We start from the raw sequence: 15,064 nt of genomic DNA, 5'->3' as shown, positions 1-15,064 counted from the left end.
TGTAAACTTGCATCTTGGGATACCTGAGGGTTTGCTGGGACTGATAGGTACCCCACTGGCTGGGCCTGATGGGAATTAGGAGGTCAAAACATTGGACAGGAACCAGAACTGATGACTATTGCTTAGCAAGTTTGCCAGTCAGAAATGTATAAATACAAAAAGGGTAATCAGGTATTTCGGATGAATAGATTCAAACTGCCTTTATTTTCACCATCTGTGTGGTATTTGTTACAGTCTCCCCCCATATTAGATATCCCCCATTTAATAAAATCTAGCTGCTTATGACAAAATATAGTACTCAATATTTTGGTTTTCAAAAATGCAGGCTTACAAAAGTAGAAAAGAAATTCATTTGTGTGCATAACTGAAGTTCAGATCTACAGAACCTGAGAGCGAAAATCATTCTGTATTTCTCACTGTAGGAAGTCTAATTAAGGGTATCCAGGAGGTGGCTTCTTTCTTCGACAGCCAAACCCTGCAAGCTTGGAGGAGCTGGTTCAGAATCCAAGCTTTGCACTTCAGCATCTCGGGTGCAGTACTGAAGGTATCTTTGTTGCGGCTTTGCAATGCTGTATAGAGGCTGTTGCTACTGAATAATGATCTTTGTCAAAAGTTCATTTCTTTAGATAATTTATGCCCAGAAGGGTGAACTTCAGGTGGAGATTGTCAAAAGAAAAAGTTTGATTGTTGCTTTGTGTCTCAATGGGCTCCTGTTGTAGCACAGGGAAGGCTTAAAGCCTCGAGTTGGTATCTCTTCTGTTTCCCCCACCACACGCCACCAGTACCCTAGAAACGTATTCCCTGAAACTGCAAGCCAGGCATTCGAATGAGATTACACTGTGAAACATGTTGTCAGCAGGATTTTAATAGACCTGTAGCTGTACAGATGTTGCCCCGTCTTTCCACTTGTTGATGTGGTCAGTGATGACTGTCCTGCAGAGGGGGCACGTTTTCTCTCTGTTGAACCACAGGGCTATGCATTCTTCACAAAATATGTGCTGCAACGAGATTTAGTCCCAAGAGTTGGAAATTAGATTGTCTTTGGCAGGTAGCTTGCTTCAAATCCCTTATCTGCAGCTGGTGTCCAGCAGGGGTGTGCAAGCTTCCCACAAATGCATCGGCCTAGAGATAGCGAATAATTCTGGTGTGAAGCAGCCAGATGGGTCTGGGTTCGCTTTGGCTTCACACCAGGCAAGATGTGTTAGAAGGTGGCAAATTGTCTTTCAAGGGATCTTCTCCCCCATTGCTCATCTTCCTACTCAAGAACTCCAGGTAAAGCTTCCTAGGAGCCCAAGTTCACAGAACATCTGAACCTCTGCCAGTGTTGGACAAGGGTGGGTCCCAGTTTGGCCCGCCACCTTTTCCCCACCAGCTTTTTGGTTTCCCAGCTTTTGTGCAAATTTTCTTCCATTCTGAAATGTGTCTCCCAAGGTTTTGCTACCGTAAATAAGAGCTTTAACGTAAAATACTTACTTTTCAGTAGTAGTTGTAATTTTTGGTCCCACCCCTCCCTCCCCCTCCATCACTGGAACACAGACCCAAAAGTTTCCCCGAAATCGAACTGAGTCCTCGCACTGAAAAATGTTCAGCGAGGATGGTAGAAACGGCTAGCCGTTCAGGCCAACATGAGACGAAGCGGTGGCTGCCCTGTGAGCAGCTCACAAGCGCTGAATGTTTTTCTCAGCCAGCAGAGCAAGGTGGAGGAGTACCTGGCAGATGAGAAGAAGGGGCTTCTGGAATTCAGCCTGGCAGATGGAGCAGAGGTCATCTGCTTCGGCACACTGCCTCTTGCTGGCCGCCACTCCGTAGCTCTGCAAAGCGCAAGGAGGAGAGAGGAGAGGTAAAGGCCTAGAGCATGTCAGAGGAGATGGGGAGAGGATGACGCAGCGAGGAGGAGTGGGGTGGGGGGGTGTAACCGGGCTGGACCCGATGGCCTTCTGGCCCCTTCCCACTCAACTCTTCCATCCTTGCTGCCCTACCTGAGGGGGCTGTTGTGCTACCCTGACACCGCAGAGACATGGAGGCTTGTCTGAGAACGTCTTGTGCGCTTGGGACAGAGGTGAGGCTTGAGTTGCAGCTTTCCTGCTTTGCCTTACCCATTACGTGCTCCACTTACAGATCCATTTTCTAATCGTGAGGCTGGCCAGGTTTTCAGAAGAGCAGTGGGACTTTAAGGATATGGGTGGCTCCAGGGCTCCCTCTGCTGGCCTAGCACCAGGATCAGGCCCAGGTGCTGCTGCAGGTGAAGGCGCTGATGAGTACCACGTGGGAGTCCTGGGGAAAGAGCTGCATAACCGCAGGCTCTTGCGCCCAGGAGCTGCCTCAGCACTGCTGGCCTGCACGGAGCCTCTATACTCGCAGTTTGTCGGACCGGCTGCTCCAAGGTACCTGCTTCCTGTGCTCTCGGCCAGTTCCTGACCTCTTCGGACTGTGCTCTTGCTTCTCAGACTCTCTCCTTGCTCTCGGTTCTGGCCTTGGGTTGTCTGGGAGTATGACTTAGCCTTTTTCACTGGCCTGACTATTGGGCTCTGGGCTTGTATCACTCTAGTGCTTGTGGCCAGGGTCCCCGTGCATCTCTCTAATACCCTGCTGCCCACACCCTGAGCAGGCCCTGGTGCCTATTCCTTTAAAATGAGATGTTCAGGCCCATGGGCCAACTCTGGCCCGACCCCTGGAGTCCCCAGTGGGTCGTGCCCCCTTCTGCACATTGTGCCCCTTTCTACAATTGCCAGCATACAGGCAATTTATAGGCAATTGTAAGGTAATGGTTCATATTCTAAAAGGTTACACTGCCTCTCCCTAGGCAAGCTAAAATAATCCAGTATTTTGGCCCTTTTACTAGGATGCAGCCCCTTGTCCAAAAAACAATTCAGCCCTTGAGCTGAATGCCACTGAATGTGCTTCGTAAGCTCTGCGAGGTCCCAGGGAACGCTGGAAGTTGCAAAACTTTTGTCTGTGTAAACCTGCATGAGAATGGACATTTAGTGGCAGACCAGGTAGTGTAACTAACTCATTAACAGCTCTTCTGGGTGTTTGCTTGACCAAATGTGAGTCACTTTTTGAAGATCCAAATTCACACGAAGGCTATGGCAGTTTCAGGGGGAAAGGATTATAGTTTGCTGTTTCCTTTTTAAAAAGCTATGGATACTCACCGGTCGTGTATAAAATACCCGCAAGACCCGTCTGAAGTTTTTTAGATGTCCAAACAAGCTCAAAAGCTACAAAATGAAAATGGGGAGAAATTACTGTTTTTTTCTTTCTTTCTTTCCAGAAGCATACTTTTGAGCCTTGGCACTTAGCAGTGGCCTGGCACTTTTTAAAAAAAGTATAAAGGTCTTAAGTAACAGCAAGATCAGTTGGGCTGCTCCACAAGTGAAACCTTCAAAGCCTAGGGACTGGGAAATCCAAACTCAATAGTTAGGCCGTATCTTTCTTATGCCCAACCAAAATGCTAGAAAAGGTTGTTTGAGTTTTCTGCAGAACTTTTAATCAAGCTGGGTACCACAAGAGGAAGGAGATGAAGATACAGTTTTGAAAATCAGGCCGGCAGGTGTGTCCACGTGCTCTGCTTAATGGTCTCTGTTATAAGATGGAACGATTCAACCATGCGTGCGTTGGGGAATAACATTCTGGGGCAAAGAGCCATGGCTTCCAACCCCATTTTGCAAATTTAAAGACCTGCTTGTAACTCGGATCTGCTCCTTGTCCTGCCTGACAGACGTCTCTGAGCAAGCACAGAGTGCGAATAAAGAAGGTGGCAGCCTTTACTAGGAAAGCTGAAGATCTATTTTGTCCCTTATGCCTGAGTTCACTACTGGCGGGAAATTAGAAAGAATGTAAGGTTCTTAAATTAAAATTAGGGAAGCTAAGCGGACGTTTTACTCGTCCCAGCAATGCCTCCTGTTACTGAAGTAAGGACCAGAGGGGCCTGAAATGGAGAGGATTTGGGAAAGATGAACGTGCACACGCAAAGGCTGTGGTTGGGTGTTTCTTTGTTGCATTGGTGTCACTGTAATACGTTCAGAAGGAAATCGGTGTGTACCTTTAGGATAAGGTAGAGCAGAGCTAGCAGAATGCCAAGGCTCCATCCTAGCATACTGTTCAGCTCCCTCAAGCCAACAAAATACCGGAACCAAACTGGTACAGGGACAACCCTACGGTAGTACTGGCAGAGTTCTTCTAACAGCATGTACCAGTAACCCTGCGGAAGACAGGAAAAGACAGATATTCAATCAGAGAATCTGGGGGCATAGTCATACATTCTGGCAGATTTCTAAAGATATTCAAGAACCCAAATAATTCCAGTCCGGAAATGACCTAGGGTCCAGTCCTCCTTGGACTGTGTCTTTCTAGAAGTGGAGAGGGGGTGTTTTCCCACAATAAAATAAAAAATTGCCTGTACATAGAAAGGTCCCGTGTAGTTACACGGCTACGCTAGAGAGCTACTACCTGACATATACTTGATTTCCACAGGCAGGATGTCTTTGTTTTAAGGTGCAGGACTCTTTAAAACCAGTCTTCTATCTGCAGTCTAAAGGGGGTAGGCCACTGAATGGGAATGGTTCAGAAGATCATCTTTCCCTGAGATGCATACAGGAAACTCGTGTGGATTGTGTTTATCGATTGCTCAGCCTTTTGAGTTGACCAGCATTTTTTTCGGGAGCAATAGAATTGTGCAATATATGGAGAGTTTCTTTATAACTGACATTTCATTAGCCATAACCCCAGACCAGAGGTACAAGTTTTACAGCTACTGAAGCCAATGAAAGAGGTAAGTCCCCCTTTTGTAATTCGAGGTAATTTCTTCATATAAATATGGACAAGCTTCACTCTATCATATATACATAGAGAAGCAGTGTCTGAAATCTTTGCCTGGCAAAGCTTTCAAACAGTTTTTACCAAATCAATAATTCATATCTCTGCTGATCTGGCAGGATTTTCATTGTTCACCTCTGGAAAGATAATGCTTAATGATTTATTTTTGCTTGGCTGTTCCTGCCTGAAAGCAAAACAGATTTCACTCGGTCATCAACCCCTTCTCCTCTTGCTTAAATTGTTTAAGCTTGATAAAATACTCGCTAATCTTTAATCATACTTCAAAGTATTATGAAGAGTCAGCATTAATGTTGAATACTTTGTAGAATACCCTCTAGTGCTAATCACTAAAGGCATTTAAGAGTGTGTATTTATTTTTTAAAGTATAAGCTTAACTTCTGGCCAGGGGCTTAACTTAACCAATACAAGCTGCTGTTAATTATGAAGAAAGGTACTTGCCCCTCTCACTTTAATGCTGCTATTATTATGCTATGAAAACAAGTCAGCAAAGAGGGCAATAAAGGTTCGTTCATCCCTTCATTCTCCCAGCGGGGTTCTCTAATGAAGCTGGCTGGTGACAGATGCGGGACAGAACCATTTCTGCAAGATGGCGACTTTGGCCCAGGCATAGACTCTCGGCCTCGCCTTCCTCCCACACTGTGTCCCATGTTGTGTGGACAAAACTGAGAAGAAGGATTATGTAAGCCTGGGTTCCTTAAAAGAAAAAGAGGCAGGATACAAATACAGGAAAGGGAGGAGAGAAGAACTTCCACTTGACAAAATACAGTAATTTTGGCATCCCGATGTGTGATTAAGCTTTTGTCGTGTGACCACCAGCTGTTTTTATTAACTATTATGATATTTTTAAAAATTCTTGTTCTCTTACCTTGGACTTAAAAGACATGATAAAACAAGGCAGCAACAGAATGATGCACTTGAAGCTCATAAAGAGGAACTTCAGAATGAAGTCCGTGATTCCCACGATCCAAAGGACCTCCCAGAAGTTCATAAAATCCAAACTAGGACTTAGAAGGATCAGGCTGAGGGGAAAAATTGAATCAGAATGTTAAGGCAGTATTTTTCCATGTAAAAGGTTAGTATGAGCATCATTCCTTCTAATACTGATTCAATCTTCCCCACACTCACAAATTTTCCTTTGCTTTTTACTCTAATTCTACCCTGTTTAGAACTCTTTAATTTTTTATATTATGCTTTATTATACAACTGTATTTTAGTGTTTTGCAACTTGTTCTGTCCTGTTCTGAAGCCAGAGAACTCTGGCTATCAGGCAGGACAGAAATGCATCTATCTCCCCTTTTGCTCAGACCCTCACTCACTGGTTCTACTTACCCCTCACAGCCAGCCCCTTCCCCACAAATTTGTGAAGCCGCCTTTTAAAGCCAAGCAGGGGCTGTCCCTGGGGAGTAAATGCTAGAAGTGTATCATGCACTCAGAAATATTTCCCCCCTGAATGTCCCGCCTTGCCAATTTCACTGAGTTCTACAACTGAGGAAAAATAATTCCTGTTACCCATTTTCTCTGCTCCCTCCATACTTTATGATCATACCTGCTTTGGTGACTTCTTTTTTAAAACTAAAAAAGCCTCCAACTAGAGAATCAAGTCTGGTGCATACTGGAAATGGGCCTGCACTACAAAATTACCTGTAATGAAGTGATTGAGCGTAGAAGGTATAATAGAGGAGGAGAGATGACCCTGTGAGAAACACCAGTATCCAAGCACACTGCAGTTTGGAACATCGTTCCTGTAAGAGAAAAGCGGTTTAAGATTTCACTTCAGTTTTGCCGGCTTTCCAGTTTTAGAGGCGAGACATTTAAATAGGCTGCCAAGTTCAGAAAGAAGACCCCGGCCTTCTCCATGTGTTTTTAGAGGATTAACGATCCCCCCCCCACACACACACACAGATAATTAGACCACAAGGTTTATTATCGAAGGATTTCATCCTGTGCATGTTTACATAAGTCATCCCCACTGGGCAGGCTGGGAGTTAAAGGCATTTCTTCCCATTTGGCAACCTGAGGTTAGGGAAGGCCAACTGACAAAAGAGCGTGAGGATTATGTTCTTACCAAAAACAAGAACATATTTCCACATTTGTTGGTTTGCTTATTTATTTCATTTTTATACTGCCTGACAGCCCAAGCACTTTGCCTGATTAACAAAGCTTAAAAACAGACAACAAAAATTAACGTAAAATAACAAAACGACAGCAAGTGCAACTGAATCAGCATAGAGGTGTAGCAGAGGCCTGGGACAGAATGCAATATCAAAACTAAATTTTAACAGTTGCCTTGTTAAAATGCTGGGAAAATAGGGAGTTGCACCTGGTGCTGAAAAGAATGCAAAGTATTCTTTGGCACACCTCTCTCAGTGCATTTCATAGCCAAGGTGCCACAACCGAAAAGGTCCTTCCGGTCGCCACCTGCCTCACTTTCTTCGGAGGAGGCTCCATGAAAAGAGAGCAGTGCTTACTGTAACTTTTGTCCTTGGGATTTCAAATGTGATCCGGAAATGTACGACTCTGCGAGTGGCGCCGTGCCTAGGCCAGTGCTTCTGAGCTGCTTACGAGCAGCATGAAGCCCACAGGGCTGCTTGGCCACAGGTATATTATGCCGCTGACTGACCCCCACCTTGCCCAGCCCTGGGATTCTTGGCTCAGCAGGCTCCCTGCAAATCATGCTTTGCTAAGTTACGTGTCATGTTTGTTTGCTTAAAACATTTTTATGCCGCCCCCATCGCAACAAAGCCTCGGGGCGGCTCACAACAAAAACAAAATACATAAATATAACAATTATGCAAGTAAAAATATTAAAACCCGGTGCATCTCAGCTAAAAAGATTTAAAATCCTATAAATACAAATAACAATTAAAATGAGTTTTAAATAAAAAGGTCTTAGCCTGGCGCCAAACAACAAAGAATGACGGCGCCAGGCGGACCTCTCTGGGGAGCGCATTCCATAGATGGGGCGCCACTGCAGAGAAAGCCCTCCTCCGGGTACTCACCCTCCTAATATTCACGGAGGGCTCCCGAAGAAGGGCATCTGTTGCTGATCTCAAGAGGTGGGAGGGCATATATGTTTAAGATGGTCCTTAAAGCAAACCACATCTTCACAGCTGTTCGTATATCCAAAAGTCTCGACTCCCCACCTCAAGTCTCTCTAGTCAGGGAATAAACCCTCAATAATCCTTTCATGGGCTATTTGTCCACTTTTTAGCAAGTTTCAGGGGGCTTGCTATTGTTTCAATAAGCCGTTAAACAGAACAGGAGGAAAATAAACCCACCAATAGGATAAAATTGCAGTAGGGCCAGAGGAAAAGCCTCTGCACTATTAATAACCTCACTGACTCTGTTCTGACGTCACACTAAGCCGGAATTCTAATGGATGCTTGTGCACCTCGTCTGAGTGCCCAGCTGCTTGTTGCTTCTGTCCGCTGGATTTGTTGGCTAAGGAATGCTCCATCTGTGCTTTTTTCAGCCTGATACAGGCTCTACCTTGCTGCTTTGCCATCAAACCAAAGACCAGGCATGGGCTGGGAACAAGCCCTAGCACAGATCTCTGCCTTATTTATTGCTAACAATTAGGTAGGCCGTCTTACTTGCTAAAAGGCCATCCAGGTGATAAGCAACAGTTTAAAACAATAAAGCCTCAACATAACAAAAATCAAAGCCAAAACGTTAAAACATAACTTGGATGGTTAAAATAAAAAGGTGAGTCTTCCTGTGCCTCCAAAATGTCCAGCGCAAAAGGACCAACCATAGTTGCCGGAGAAGCCCAATCCATGGTTTGGGAGCGAAGCTGGGGAAAACCCTTCCATGCGGCCCTCCTGGAGATCTTAATGGGGCATGCTCAGAATTAGAAAAGTGTTCCATAGGTAGCCAGGTGCTAAGCTGCTTAGGGTTTCAAACGTTAAAGCCAACACCCGGCACTCAGCCTAGACTAGAACTGGCAACCAGTGTGAGCCTTGAAAAGCAGGCGTCACAAGGGCGTGATACAGTGCGATGGCTGTTGGGCGAGCAGGCCAGAAATCCTAGTTCTGGTGTCACGCCAAACATTTTCGGGGCACAGGCATTCTGGCCATTTTGCCGCCCGCTCGCTCGCTCTCGGGCAGAGGGGGTGAAGGGAGTGATCACTGGCAGATTCTGGGGAAAATTCTGACTTGCCAGGAGGGCCAAATGTAGCCATTCCCCATGTGAGGGTCCTCATGTTTATTTTATTTATTTATTTATTTATTTATTAAAACATTTCTATGCCGCCCCTTGCCGAGAGGGAGATACGGGGGGGCCTCCATGCTCTGTAGATGGGGAAAACAATATTTAGGGGGGAAACTGGTGGGAGGAACAATTCCCAGAACTCAATGAGACTGAGCCTGCGCAGTGACTACAGATTATTGAGGTTCATGGAAACTACCAATAGTCACTTGGCTAGTGAGCTGATCCCAAATTTGTGGGGCCCTGAAAATCCATTTAAAATAAAAAGGGGTCAGTCTGTGCTTACTTGCAAAATGTTAATCTTAGAAGTCCCACGTCAACATTTAAAGACCTTACGCTTTAAAAATGAGCAGGAAAGCATTTTTAAAAATTCTATGCCATGTCTTCTAGTATAACAAAAAGTAACTGCAGTGCTTCGTCAAGAACATATTGATCTCCTGGGTGAAATTAAGCTTTAAAAATACTTACAACCTCGCTGGAGAGGTCAATACTTACTCTTAGGAAAACCTGATTTACAATGCTTTTGTTTGCATACATAAAAGTTGTTAGCAGCCCAATTCCCAGAGAAATGCCTATTAGGAAAAAAGGGTCAATTATAAAAGCAAAAAAGAAAAAAGAACAAAAATGCATTGAACTAAAGTTTTTAAAGAGTGGCAAAATCAAAAGGGGATTACATGCAATAATACCAACAATGTGTCTTAGAACTGTTTAGACAATGGAACAAAAGTAACCAGCCGCTACATACTCAGGGGCTCCATTATACTGCATAACCATAAAAATATCCTATACAAGTAATTAAATTAGTGAGTCCTAATTAATATTTGCATAATAAAGAGCACATTTCTAGATCTCACTGGTGAAAGAGACATTTCAATATTACAAGGTAAGCTGAGATCTGAGGGTTACGGAGAGTTACCTGCAGTCCTAATATCTCCCCAGTCTTTATTTCTACAAATAGTCCAGCTTATCCACCTGCTCATTTACTACGAAGCAATTAGGGCCAAGTGGCAAAAAGGCAGACGAACCAGTTACTATCTTGGGGAGAGTCTGCATCTAAAATAAATCACCGAGATGTTTATATCAAACAGCACTTTTATCATGGTTTAAAATTTTGTATTGGGGCAGGATTTTCCTGTGAACATATAGTTTGTAGCACAGATTCCAGGCAGGACCAGCCTTATAAGCAATCACTCCTCCAGCAGGTTGCAGAGAGTGAAAATCAGCAGGTGAAAGGCAGGCACAATTCAAGGGAGTCTGTCTAATGTGTGTCTTACGTGGTCCAAAGGTACACAACTGGAAAAGGAGTCTGACTCTATTCAGTGGGGTTTGGTGTAGGTACAGGATGGCGTCTCATTCCACGAATACCTAAGGAACGATTAGCAACTGCTATGCTGCTGCATTTTTTCTAGCCTTGAATTGTGTGGGATCAGTCCTGGAGGAGGAAGGGGTGAACTGAGTTTATATAGATATATATTCACCTTGGAGAGAATGTAAACCCAGGTTTACAACAAAGTTGGTTTTGCAGTAAGCTAAGGGTCCCTGTGTATATGATAACAACAGAACAAATGGAAAAAGCTAAGGTGTATGTTAGCATTTTCTCAATAGAGGAATTTAAGCAGAACACAAGAGAGAAGGGAACTGGAAACCGCAAAAAAAAGGGGATGAAGGCAAAGCTTCAAGGTGATGCTGGGGACAGAAAAACAAACCGCACAAAGATACCTGTAAATATGAGCCACACATATGAAGAGCCAGTGTGGCCTAGTGGTTAGCGAGCTGGACTAGGGGACTGGGAGAACCTGGGTTCAGGTCCCCACTTGGCCATGAAACTCATTGGGTGACTCTGAGCTAGTCACTGACTCTCAGCCTAGCCTACCTCACAGGGTTATTGTGAAGATAAAAATGAAGACGACAACAATCAGTACACCACCTTGGGTTCCTTGGAGAAAAGCAGGGACATAAATACAGCAATTCAATACAAATAAATACATGTAATAAGGGGCTCACAATCTCTGGCTGTCCTTTACAGCCAAGCCAAAATTGTACTTGGTGAGCCCCTCCCCTTGCTTAACATATGGAAGTTTGCTTATGATAATTAAAGCCCATTACACTGGCAAATATATCCGTTGTTAAGACCAAACAGTGGTGTCTTCACTGAGATCTAGCAGTCTTTGCTGTAGCACAAGGTCACCCCAAAAAGCAGTCTATCAGTAGGCCTCTTCGTACGTTTTATCTACTGAATAAGTATTTGGCAATATATATTTTAGGCTTCATATCTGAGATTTATTCTGTATCCTAAGTTCACTTATGTGTGGTGACTGGCCTAATTAATACTTTTGATATGCCATCCACAAATTGATATCTAGATATTTCTTTTAGTATTCAGTATCCCTAAATATAGTCGCCGCCCTCCTCCTCCTCCTCCTCCTCTTTCATCTCCCCTAAAGGCACAATGAAACCTGCTTGGCAACTGTAATTTTCAATTTTTTTTTTCAGTTTCCAGCACCAGCTTGAGGTTCTGCCTCCTTGTCATTTTTTTGGGTTTGGGATTTTCACACACAGAGCGAGAAGGAAATGGAATCTGACATTCTTAAGTGAAGGTTAATGGGACTCAATGGTGGGATGCTTTGGCAGAGAAGGGCAGTTTCATTTCGGGCTGTACTAACCATTTCCGAGATAGAGAAGCAACAGTTTTGATCTGTGCTCAAGTCTGGGTACCACAGTTCAAGAAAGATGTCAGAAGTAGCTGGAAATTATTCAGAGGAGAATGATGAGGACAGGGGGTCTATCAGGGAAAATCTTATGAGGACAAGCTAAAGGAATGTTTTTGTTCACCCAGTAAGAACGATGAGGGATCAACTGCCAATTTTCAATTAAAAACCCATTTCGAAGGAGATGGGAAAGTAATTGGTCATCTGACCGATTGTGGATAGTACAAGAAGCAACAGGTTTACATCAGACCTTTGTTCTCTGAAGGACAGCAACGTACTGCTGAAGTCAACAATCAGCTACATGAATATTTAACTTTTTAGGATAGGTTTTTAGTTCTTACAATTGTAGAAATGTGATGGGAAGCACATGCGGATCGACTGGTGAAATGTCCGAGCCAGAAAAATGGCTCAGTATTTCAAGCAACTGAGGGGGAAGCCTGTACAACCTCGTGGCCCCAGGGAAACCAGAATTCTGTCACCCAAAACACACAATGCAAATCCATTGCACTGTTAAATTTATGCAGGCTATTTACATTAGCTTAGGGATGGCGATTTTTTGGTTCAATATTTTTCAGAGTTCACACCAGTCATGAGGTATGAAGTCGAAACAGATCTGACCTGTTGCTTCTCTTTAATCATAATAAATGCAGTTCTTTTCACCAGGTCTTGTACTCTACCAGTTATATGCTGCATGAGCAGTTTGACGGATAGGATCAAGATGTACGGGAGACTCTTGTGTAGCCACTGGAGGAAGTATCTGAACTCGGAGAGTGAGCTGGTGCTTTGGTCCTCCAAGGCTGCGCCACTGTCCTGGGGCCGCCTCGTGTCGCTGTGGGAGTGGGCATGCGAGCAACTCGCGGACCCTGGCTGGGACAGCTGGTGGTGGTGGTGGTGCTTGGCGCCAGGGCTCTCCTCCGAATCTCCGGGAGCACAGCTCAGCTGGATGCGAACATCCCCTCCGCGCTGGCAAGACCCTTCCCCTGACAGCCGTGCTGCGTAAGCACCCTGAGCGGAGCTGGCACCGTTGCCGCTCCCTGTGGCGCAGTGGCGACCGTTAGCGTTAGACTGCATGGCTTCCGTCTGGAGGCGGCTTGCGCCGAATTCCTGGGCTCTGCTGTGATGATCCCTAAAAAGAAGCAAAGTTTACAACAGCACTCGTTAGCTGAGGAGAAAAAGGTGAGTAAGGGGAGGCATGCTAGAGGTGTACAGATAAGGAGGCATTTTTTCTCAGAATATTAGAACCCAGTGTGGTCCCATCCCTGAAGCTTTGTGGAATTTGGGTCAGATAAAAGGAAGGACTGCCTCGCAAAACACAGCGTTAAATTATAGCATTCCTGTCCACATGATGTATTGTGGACTTTAAAAGGAGAATTAATGTTTAGGTATAAAAGGCAGATGAGAACATGTGAGCCTCCAGGGTTGTTGTTAAAGCCAGCAGATGAGGCTGTATCTTGGGAGGAAGTTCCAAAGGTATGGGGCCATCCCTGAGAAAGTCCTATGCTTAGAACCTGCCTGCCTAACGAGCCAGGCACGAGGGCCTCCAGTGCTAATGTTTGGATATGTACAGGGCAGCCCTTCAGATACCGTGGTCCCAAACTGTTTAACTGGTAGGCATGTCATAAGTGGAGCTGGCTGGAGCTGGGGGTCAGACTAGATGGCCCAGGAGGCCCCTTCTGGCTCGCCCTGTTTCTAATTGCCAGAGCCAATTGCCACAGTAAGAGAAGGGACCCCCACTAAAGCACTTGGGCAAGGGAGAGTCCAGGTCTCATTTGAGACCCCACACAGCCAAAGACTGGCCTGTATATACTCCACCGTGGTTCCTGAACGCAGATGTAGTCACTGAACTCCCATCATGAGAAGTTCAGTCTTCAGTTGTTTAGGAAACAGATGGCGGTTTTGCAAACAGAAGTGGTTAATATACAGCACTTATTTATGTATGGTTGTACAGAGCACCACTGATTAATATTAAAGTTCCCTTGCAAGAGCAGCAACTATGTATTATTAAAAATCACCCCACAACGCCAAAAGGAAGTGGCAGATGGCAAGTCAGTTATCAAGAGAATTTTAGTAATTCTCTCATTCAGGTTCTCTTAAGGGACCAGCCTTTTGCAGTCTCTGAATCTTAACTATTAATTTGTCGGCAAAATTGTGGATACTGGCCCAAGTCTGAAAATCCCAATTAAACCATACTTACTTTCCACCAACTTACCCCAGATTTGACGGGGACCTTCAGTTTTATATAGAAGAGGTTCTGCACTAGCAGAGTGGGTGGAGAGCGGTCAAATTTAGGGCTGCGGTCAAGTTTAGGGCTTACGCCACACTGTGGCTTAAGGCTTGGAGCGCCACATTGCGTACTGGACAGTACTGGCAGGGCCAAATGCCTGCACAGATCGATTGCTTAAGCCCTGCAGGACACACAGGACAAGCTGCTGAATATTCAGAATGGCCATAAACATGCTCCGCACCTTGCCAGTGGGCTGTTTGACTGTGTGAACAAGTCCGCTGGGTTAAATAGCAACAGAGGTCAAGGGGGGGGGGGGGGGGATGACTGCAACTTTCAGCCTCCCAAGCCAAGCCAGCACAGCCAGTGGTCAGTGTGCTAACCATTTCTGTTCCCCATGCCTGTTGTATTTATTATATTTATCTTCACATTTTTTCCTGCAAGAAAGCCGGAGTGGCTTACAGAATCAGCCTGCGCTCCGTTTTATCCTCGCAACAACCCTGTGAGGTTGGCTAGGCTGAGATTCAGCGACGGGCCCAACGTCAGCCCAGTCCCCTGCATGGCCATCCAACACTCTCATGGCTACGCAGCACTGGCTTTCCCATATGCGCCTATCTATGCACACTTCATGGAACTCAACTGTCTTTTTTCTTGTCAATTTCACAAATAGGATCCTAAGGAGCGCTTCTGGAGGGCTCCAGAACTACTTCTTTGACAAGGGAAGTGAAACAAAGAATTGTAACCACAGGCCTCACCACTAGAACACAAATGATCTTGAAAGGGTAGGATCTGCTGTGAATGCAAGCACCTAACTCCCAGGATCTGAGACAAACTCTGAGCACGTACAGAGAGCACAGGGCAAGCAACGGCTGCGACCAGTCTCCCTTCTGCAATATCGGTGAAGAGGCACCTCTTCTTGCAACATTCGGGCTGCAGTCTGATGCCCTCTGACATGGGGTGAAACTGTAGGGGCTGCGTCTGAGGATTTACTACTGCTGTAAGAGGAGTAAACTGCACTGCCTCTCTTTCCATAAAATTCCTGTGAGCAGCCTTAAGTTCCATGGAAGAAGAAAGGGGGGATAGAAAAGGGGGG

At 45.2% G+C, this 15,064-nt stretch overlaps 1 protein-coding gene across 1 annotated transcript in view; it reads right to left on the bottom strand.

The window, feature by feature from the left end:
- Positions 1–174: 174 nt before the first annotated feature.
- The window catches only part of RNFT1 (ring finger protein, transmembrane 1), a 15,696-nt gene continuing 806 nt past the window's right edge, over positions 175–15,064 (bottom strand). Inside the window, exons 2-9 of the mRNA XM_044430143.1 lie at positions 12,428–12,876; positions 9,538–9,614; positions 6,478–6,578; positions 5,702–5,855; positions 4,043–4,201; positions 3,153–3,218; positions 1,710–1,811; positions 175–998 (exon numbers count right to left, since the gene is read on the bottom strand). Coding sequence (XP_044286078.1) covers positions 864–998; positions 1,710–1,811; positions 3,153–3,218; positions 4,043–4,201; positions 5,702–5,855; positions 6,478–6,578; positions 9,538–9,614; positions 12,428–12,876 — 1,243 coding nt within the window. The 3' untranslated portion in view covers positions 175–863. The remainder of the gene's footprint in view (positions 999–1,709; positions 1,812–3,152; positions 3,219–4,042; positions 4,202–5,701; positions 5,856–6,477; positions 6,579–9,537; positions 9,615–12,427; positions 12,877–15,064) is intronic.

Source organism: Varanus komodoensis, unplaced genomic scaffold (genome assembly GCF_004798865.1).
Source record: "Varanus komodoensis strain SLA01 unplaced genomic scaffold, ASM479886v1 scaffold20_1, whole genome shotgun sequence".
In the NCBI taxonomy this organism is placed as follows: domain Eukaryota; kingdom Metazoa; phylum Chordata; class Lepidosauria; order Squamata; family Varanidae; genus Varanus; species Varanus komodoensis.
Note: the sequence above shows the minus strand (reverse complement) of the source record. Positions and strands in the feature narration are given on the sequence as shown.